This window comes from Elephantulus edwardii, unplaced genomic scaffold, assembly GCF_000299155.1.
Source record: "Elephantulus edwardii isolate Elephantulus edwardi_28Jun2011 unplaced genomic scaffold, EleEdw1.0 scaffold00052, whole genome shotgun sequence".
NCBI lineage: Eukaryota > Metazoa > Chordata > Mammalia > Macroscelidea > Macroscelididae > Elephantulus > Elephantulus edwardii.
Window position 1 is genome coordinate 17,610,421 of NW_006399802.1, and position 7,523 is coordinate 17,617,943.

The 7,523-nt window shown below is 41.9% G+C and overlaps 1 protein-coding gene across 1 annotated transcript in view; it reads right to left on the bottom strand.

The window, feature by feature from the left end:
* SVEP1 (sushi, von Willebrand factor type A, EGF and pentraxin domain containing 1) overlaps positions 1 to 6,196 on the bottom strand; it is a 212,502-nt gene extending 206,306 nt beyond the window's left edge. The window contains exon 1 of the mRNA XM_006886929.1: positions 5,666 to 6,196. Coding sequence (XP_006886991.1) covers positions 5,666 to 6,196 — 531 coding nt within the window. The remainder of the gene's footprint in view (positions 1 to 5,665) is intronic.
* Between the last annotated feature and the right edge of the window lie 1,327 nt (positions 6,197 to 7,523).

The following is a 7,523-nucleotide window of genomic DNA, read 5'->3' on the forward strand; positions in this document are numbered from 1 at the left end:
TCCACAATCCAACTGCTTCACAGGACTCAGTTTAGATGATGCAAATTTTATTGGCAACATCCAAAGCATCATAGTCAGAAGCAAATAAACACAGGTCTTCTTCTCTCCATTGGGCCTAGTCAAGGTATTGATCTTGACCACATCAACATCATAGAGTTTCTTCACAGTTTGTTCGTTCTGGTGCCTGTTGGCCTTGGTATTCACAATAAACAAAAGTGTGCTGTTATCTTTTATCTTCTTCATGGCTGACTCAGTGATCAGGGGAAACTTGATGCTGGCATAGTGGTCAAGCTTATTTCTCCTGGGGCTGCTCTTTTAGGGGTACTTGGACTATCTTTGGAGTTTTAGTGTCTTAGGCCACCTGAAGGTGGGTGATGTGCAGACCTTACTTTGTGCCTGTGGACGCCCTTCAAGACTGCCTTCTTGGCCTTTAACCCCTTTGCTTTGGCTTCAGTATTGGTTTAGAGAGTGGCTTCCTTCTTTTCGTTCAGTGCCATCTTCATCGAAAGGCTAGAATTTTTTTCTTAATCTAATTTTCAGATTGTATAAAAAAGTACAGTTGTTACTGACATATATCTTGCAGTCTTGCTGAGCTTATTCATTCATTCCTATTCTTTTAGTAGATTCCTTAGGGTTTTATACATAAAAACGATCATGTCATTTGTTACCCATAGTAACATTTACTCATAGTGTCATTTGTTAGTCATAGCGTTACTCTTTCTCTTCCAATCTGAAGACCATTTATTTCTTTTTCTTGTCCAATTGCCCCAGTACAATGTTGACTACCAGTGACAAGAGTGGTCAGCCATGCCTTGTGTCTGACCTTGGTTGGAAGTTTTCACCACTAAGTAGGATATTAGGTTTGGGTCTTTTGAAGATGCCCTTTATCAAATTCAAATTAAGAAAATTCTTATTTCTAGTGTGGGATGTTTCTATCATGAAATCATGTTGGATCTTGTAAAATGCCTTTTTTGTATTATTAGGACGACCCTGTGACAATTTTGTTCTTTTGATTTGACATATTACATGAAATAATTTTTGAATGTTGAGATAACCTTGCATCCCTGGAATAATCCCCACTTGGTCATAGTGTAGAATTCTTTTGTATTTTGTTAGATTTGATTTACTAGTATTTTATAAAGGATTTTTGTGTCTGTGGTCATAAGAGATATTGATCTATGGTTGGCTTGTGGCACCTTTATTTGGTTTTGGTATCAAGGCAATATATTTGTAAAAAAAAAAAAAGTCACTTTCAAGAACGTTTATTAAGGAGATTATTAGAGACCTAGACAACAATGTCTGTTTGGAGAATAAGATGTGCTGGATTCAGGCCATGGTCTTCTCAATCATTTGGTATGTATCTGAGAGGGATGACAGAAGAAGTGATGCCTTTGACTTACAGTACTGTAGAAGAGCACTGAATATGCCGTGGACTGTCAAAAGAACAAATATGTCCTGGAGGAAGTCCATACAGAGTGCTCACTGGAGGCAAAGATGGTGAAGCTTCGTCTCACGTCCTTGGGCCATGTTGTGAGGAGAGGCTATTCCTTGCAGATGGAAATCCTACTTGGAAAGGTGAAGGGTCAACTAAAGAGAGAAAGACTTTCAATGAAGTGGATTGACACTGTGACTGCTGCAACAGGCTCAAGTGTGTCAGAGATGATGAGGATGGCACAGGATAGGACAGGCTTAGGGTCACTATGAGTTATATTCAATTCAATGAGACCTAACAACAATAGACAATAATTTGGCCATAGTGTCATTTATAACTGTTCAGTATCTAATCACAGATCATTGTATGAAGAAATATAAATGCCCATTCCACAGTCGAAAGCTGGGTAACCATGACTAAATTATAAAGTATATTTGTTATTATGGAAAAAAGACTGCAAAATGTGAAAGGATAGAAAATGCGGCAACAAAAGACAATGTAGAATACATTAAAAAAAATACTACGTGTACATAAGGGAGTTCGAGTGATGTAGTCTGTGGGGATCTAACTGCAAGGCTACCAGTAGTTCCACAGGAGAAATTTGGGCAATATCTTTCATGCAATTTACAGCTTTGGAAAACCCACTGAAAGGTCAGCTATGAGTCAATTCCAGTTAAAAAGCAGTGAGTGAGTGAATGTCATATGTACACACACATATATCATGTGTATATATAAATATAGATACACTCATATATATGCATATACACATGATATATGTGTATGTACATATGAAATTGATACAAAACTACAGCTATGGTATATATAACTGCAAAAGTCTTGAAAAATGGTAATATACAGTTATAATAAAAAATTTTGTTTATTTAATAAGTATTCATTACTAGTAAAATGAAAATATGTATGTTAAAAGGGAAAAAAAGGATTCAAGGGTGCTCTGATGGCCTAGTGGCAAGAAGCTGCGCTGCAATCCTAAAGGTTCATGGTTCAAATCCACCAGATGCTCCTTTGGAGAAGGAGGGACAATCTCTTCCTGTGCCAGTTGGAGCTGATTTGATGGTATACAACGAGAAGAAAAAAAAATACAAAAAAGAGAGGGGAAAAAAGGATTCAAAGATATTTTAGCAAGAATCCAATCCAAAACGTATGTTAAAAAAATGAAATATTTTAAATAGTTGAAATTGATTTTAGAAGAGGTCAATAATGATGCAACATTGACAAGAAATGTTTCAAATTAAACTTTACAAAAATATATACAGGATTTTATTTCTAAAAGTCTAAAACTTTACTAAAGAATATAAAAAGAACTTTTATAAATGGACATGCTACATTTTTTATTGGAAAACCTATTATTATAAAAATGGGCACTATCATCAAATTAATATTTTCTACATTGACATAAAAATCATAGTTGGCTTAATTTTAAATATGTGATGAAAGAGGGATACAATTAAATCAGAGAATGATGAATATTAAGCAAATAGTGCTGGGCTATCTCATTAACTATCTCTTTAAAAACAAACTAGACACTTATCACACCATATATCAAAATAAATTCCAGGTGGATTGAACTATTAAATGGAAGATCATTTCTCTGATTTGGAAAATTATAAGGCCATCCTAATTATACAGGCAAAAATTGAATCTTAATGACAAAGTTAGAAGGATCAAAGTACATAAAAATTAAACTAAACTATATGTTCAATAAACAGAAATAAAAGGCAGTAACTGGAAAAATGTTTGCAGCATATATCAAAAAAGTTACCATCCTTACTAAGCAAAGAGATTTTGCAAATCACTAAGAGAAAAAAAAATAGCATACTTTTTTCCAAAATACGAAGAAACCATCAATGGAATAAATAAATAAATGCCCAGCAGATGCACTGTAAAAATGTTTATCCTCAAAAAAACCTTTAAAATGTAGCCTTTAAATAAAAAAGCTTCATCTATCTATACCTCAATCTATATATCAAAGTCCCTGGGTGGTATAAAGAGTTAATATGCTCCACTGCTATCTGAAAGGTTGGAGACATGAGTCCCTGTGGAAAAGCCTACTCCTGAACCTACAACCTAGGACCTTCTACAACATACTTCTGAAAAATCAGCTACTGGAAACCCTGTGGAGCCCAGTTTCGCTCTGACACACCTAAGTCACATGAGCTTTAGCTGACTCAACAACAATTGTCACACATCTATCAAATCGGGAAAGCTAATGCTGGTGAGTGTGCGGCAAAAAGGTTCTCTGCTAGTGGAAATATAAAATGTATACAGCCCTCTAAGACCAAAATCCAAAGCCTGTTGTCATTGAATTGATTCCCACTCATGGCAACCCACCCCTTGGGTTTCTGATGCACTAAGTCTTTACAAGGGGAGTCTATCCACCTTCCTGCGGAGGAGTTGGTGGATTTGAACAGCTGACCTTTTAGTTAGCAGCTCAACGTGTAATGTGCTCTGCCACTAATGTTCTGAGAAAACTAGAAAACATGTCAACAAGTTTACCAATGTCTATATTCTTTAAACCAGATACTCCAGAAATTCTTCCTCCAGTCAGTGGATTCCACACATAACTGTGCTCATTGACTTAGTTAATAAAGAACCTAACAACAGCGTCAAAGAGCCTAACAATAGGGATTGGCCAAGTAAATTATGTACTTGGTTACAATGGGATACTAAGAAGCTAATGTAGACACTTTTCATCACAGCAGGCAGCAAAATAGCAAGAAGTCCATTTGTATAAAAGATCCAGAGATGTGCATATGGCATAAACATCTAACAACATGTAAACAGTAGTTTTAAAAGTATGATGAGATTATGCAGGCTTCATTCTTCCCTTTTCCTCCTGATTTTTGTTTTGTTCATTCAACAAGCCTTTATTTGCTTCCTATTGTGTGTTAGACCATGTATATGTTCCGAATTTTCTTCTATTAAATGTCAGGAGGGGCCCTGGTCCTTAGAAAAAGATAACGTACTCGGAAAGTAGAGGGTCAAAGGATGAAGACTCCCGACAAGATGAACTGATACATTGATTCTAACAATGAGCTTGAGCATGACCAGGGGTAGTGAGGATGGTGCAGGATGGGGGAAGATTCAGATCTGTTGTTCACAGGGTTACTATGAATGGCACCCAACAACAACTACAACAGATAAGTGTTACTTTTAAATGTTAGAGTTAACTTCTCCAAAATTCCACTTTGTAAAACAGATGTCCAGATGAAAAAAAAAAAAAAACAAAACAAACAAACAAAAACTTAGGAAGAACTCAGAGTGAATATAGGAAAGTCCTGTTCCTTCTACTAAAGCATAAAATACTGTAAAAAAAGACTATGTGACATTTTCAGGTCACTCTGTGTCCTACCTTTAGAAACACACCATAAAATAAACTTACCTGTTACAGCTTGATCCATGATTTGTTTTATTCACTAAAGTGTAGGTTTTACTTGCACTTGCTTAACAAATTTGTGGTGAACAATCTCACATATTTCACATCAAAGACTATTTCTAGGTATGACTGTCCCTCTCACAACCCCACCGCATCTTCCTTCAGAATTAGTGTCTCTCTATTCAAATTTATAGAAAAGGAACACCAAATAAGCAAAGTGAACATGAGTTTACTCTTGTCTGTTTACGCACTGAATACTTGTGTTTATTTAGAAATCTGATAAGTAAATAAACACAAGTGAGCCAATGTTTGTCTTGTTTACTTGGTAATCCACCCCTGCTCCTACAAATATGTATGTGGACAGCTATTAAGGACCCCCTCTTTACATCCTAATCTCACTGCCCTGGGGCCAACCCACTCATAGCTGACCCTCCATCGTGCTTTTCAGAGGCTGTTAATCACACGGGAGGAGACTGACCATTTAATTTATCTCCGGAGATTGTCCATCTCATCTTTCTACCGAGGAACAGTTTATGGATTCGAACCATTTGCCTTTGAATTGGCAGCCAACTCTCCACCCACTAGGCCACCAGAGCTCCCAAATATATTCCTCACAGTAGATCACGTAACTCTCAAGAGTTTAAAATCCATTGTTATTGACCTCCCCTGGCCCCCAAAACAATCAGTGTGTAGACATAACTGCTTTTGTGAGTGGGATGTTTGGGTTGGAAGGGGCTTTGGCTTGCCCAGGGATGAACCCCGGTCCAGAGAGGGGTAGGCAGCGGTGAGTGGGAAGGGTGTGGGGTGTGCGGGCGGGGGCCCAGGGTCTGGCGCCTTACCGCTGCTTGCTGGAAGGCGCCTTTGGTGTAGGTTCCGCCGCCGCGGTAGGTGATGGCCGGGATCTCACGGCCGAGTAGCGCGCACTTGTGCTGGTGCGCGCGGCGGGCGGAGATGTAGTCGACGCGCGGGACCACGTTGTTCTTGGACGAGAAGGTCACGATGGCCACGCGCGTGGCCGTGGGCACCACGGGGAAGTCAGACAGCAGCTTGCGGACGAACTTGAGCTCGCTGAGGAAGTTGGCTTGGCCCACGCTGGACGACTCGTCCACCAGGAAGACGAGCTCTAGGCGCGCGCTCAACTCCCGCAGCCGCCGCACGCGCCGCCGGAACGCCTGGCCCAGCCGCTCCAGTTTGCTCTCGGCCGGCTCCTCGCTGGGCTCGGGCGGCGCCAGCAGCCGCCCCGGGGACCCCGGCGCCGCCTCAGGGAAGACGCGGAAGCTGAAATGGGGCGACGGGGACATCTGCTGAAAGGTCGTCCAGCCCGAGACGAGCGCCAGACCCCAGTAACAAAAGGCCAGACGCGGCCACATAGCGCTGGAGACGGAGCGGCCGCTGGGAGCGCAGGCGGCGGCCCCTCGTGGAGAGACGCCCGAGGACGGGCGCACAGAGGGGCGTGAGCGGGGGCAGCGGCCGAGCCTCAGAGCCTTTTCATCTGACACTGGGGACAAGACCAAGCCTCCTCCAGCAGCTGAGACTCGGGAGAGAAAGGCGTGCGCTCTACCCCTCTCGCTCTTGCCTTTTTTTCTTCCCTATTCTCCTCCTCCTCCTCCTCTCTCTCCCTGAAGCCTATAAAATGTTGGAAGGAAAGGGGGCAGTCAAGGAAAAAAAAAATCTCCTGCTTCCCTCCTTTGCTCCCTCCTCTCCCAGTCCCTTCCCTCTCCCCGTCTATCTCTGCTTCTATCTCTCTCCTCCCCCTCTCATTCTCTTCCAGGGATCAAGCCAAAGACCCGGAGATTCCATGACACCAGAGCCCCGCGTCTGTCAGGCTGTCAACATTCCCGCAGCCAGCGCACCAGCGTTGAAGTCCTGATTGATCCCATATGTCTGGCAGGAGCTGTAGAGGAATTCACTGGAGATGGATCCAGATACCGAGAGTGCCACAGTAATTGGAAACACTTTGTAGAGGAAAACACACCCGTGGACTCACCAGGGAGTTGAAAGCATCTTTCTAAAAACTGCTTGCTCACCTTTTGTGTCGTCCTCCTACCCCCCTCGCCCCTTCTAGGGCCTCAGAATTCTCACCTAATAGATGTTTCCTTGACTTGCCTGGTGGGGATTTCTGGTTAGTTTGTGTAGGCGACCTCTTGACCTCTTAGACTACATCTTATAGAGGTTGCATCTGTCCAAACACAGAAATTGTTTGACAGGACTCTTCATTCATACATTTCTTTGTTCATCCTTGTGCTCTTTCTTGCATTTATCCAACAAATATTTTTTGAGTAACCGTTATATGACAGTATGCATGCTAAGCATCAAAAAAACAACGAGGGAAAAAAAATATGACATGGGTCTTGTCCTTAAGGAATTTGGTGTGTACCACAATGTCAACTCTGACTCAGACGGGCCCTGGAGGACAGAGTAGAGCTGTCCCGCAGGCTCTTCTGGCCTGCACAGAAGCAGACTCATATTTTCCTGCCTCGGAGCGGAAACTCGGGGACCTTTTGGTTAGCAGCTGAACACTTTCCCACTGTGCCACCAGGAATCCTAGGAACTTGGAGAGTAGCATATAAAGTGGCTTCAGGCCTGCTTATCAGCCCTGTAGGACAGGACAGAACTGCCTTGTAGTTTCCAAGGCTCTAAGTATTTACTGGAGCAGAGTGGCACGTCTCTCTAAAAGAGCAGTGATTAGTAGGTTTC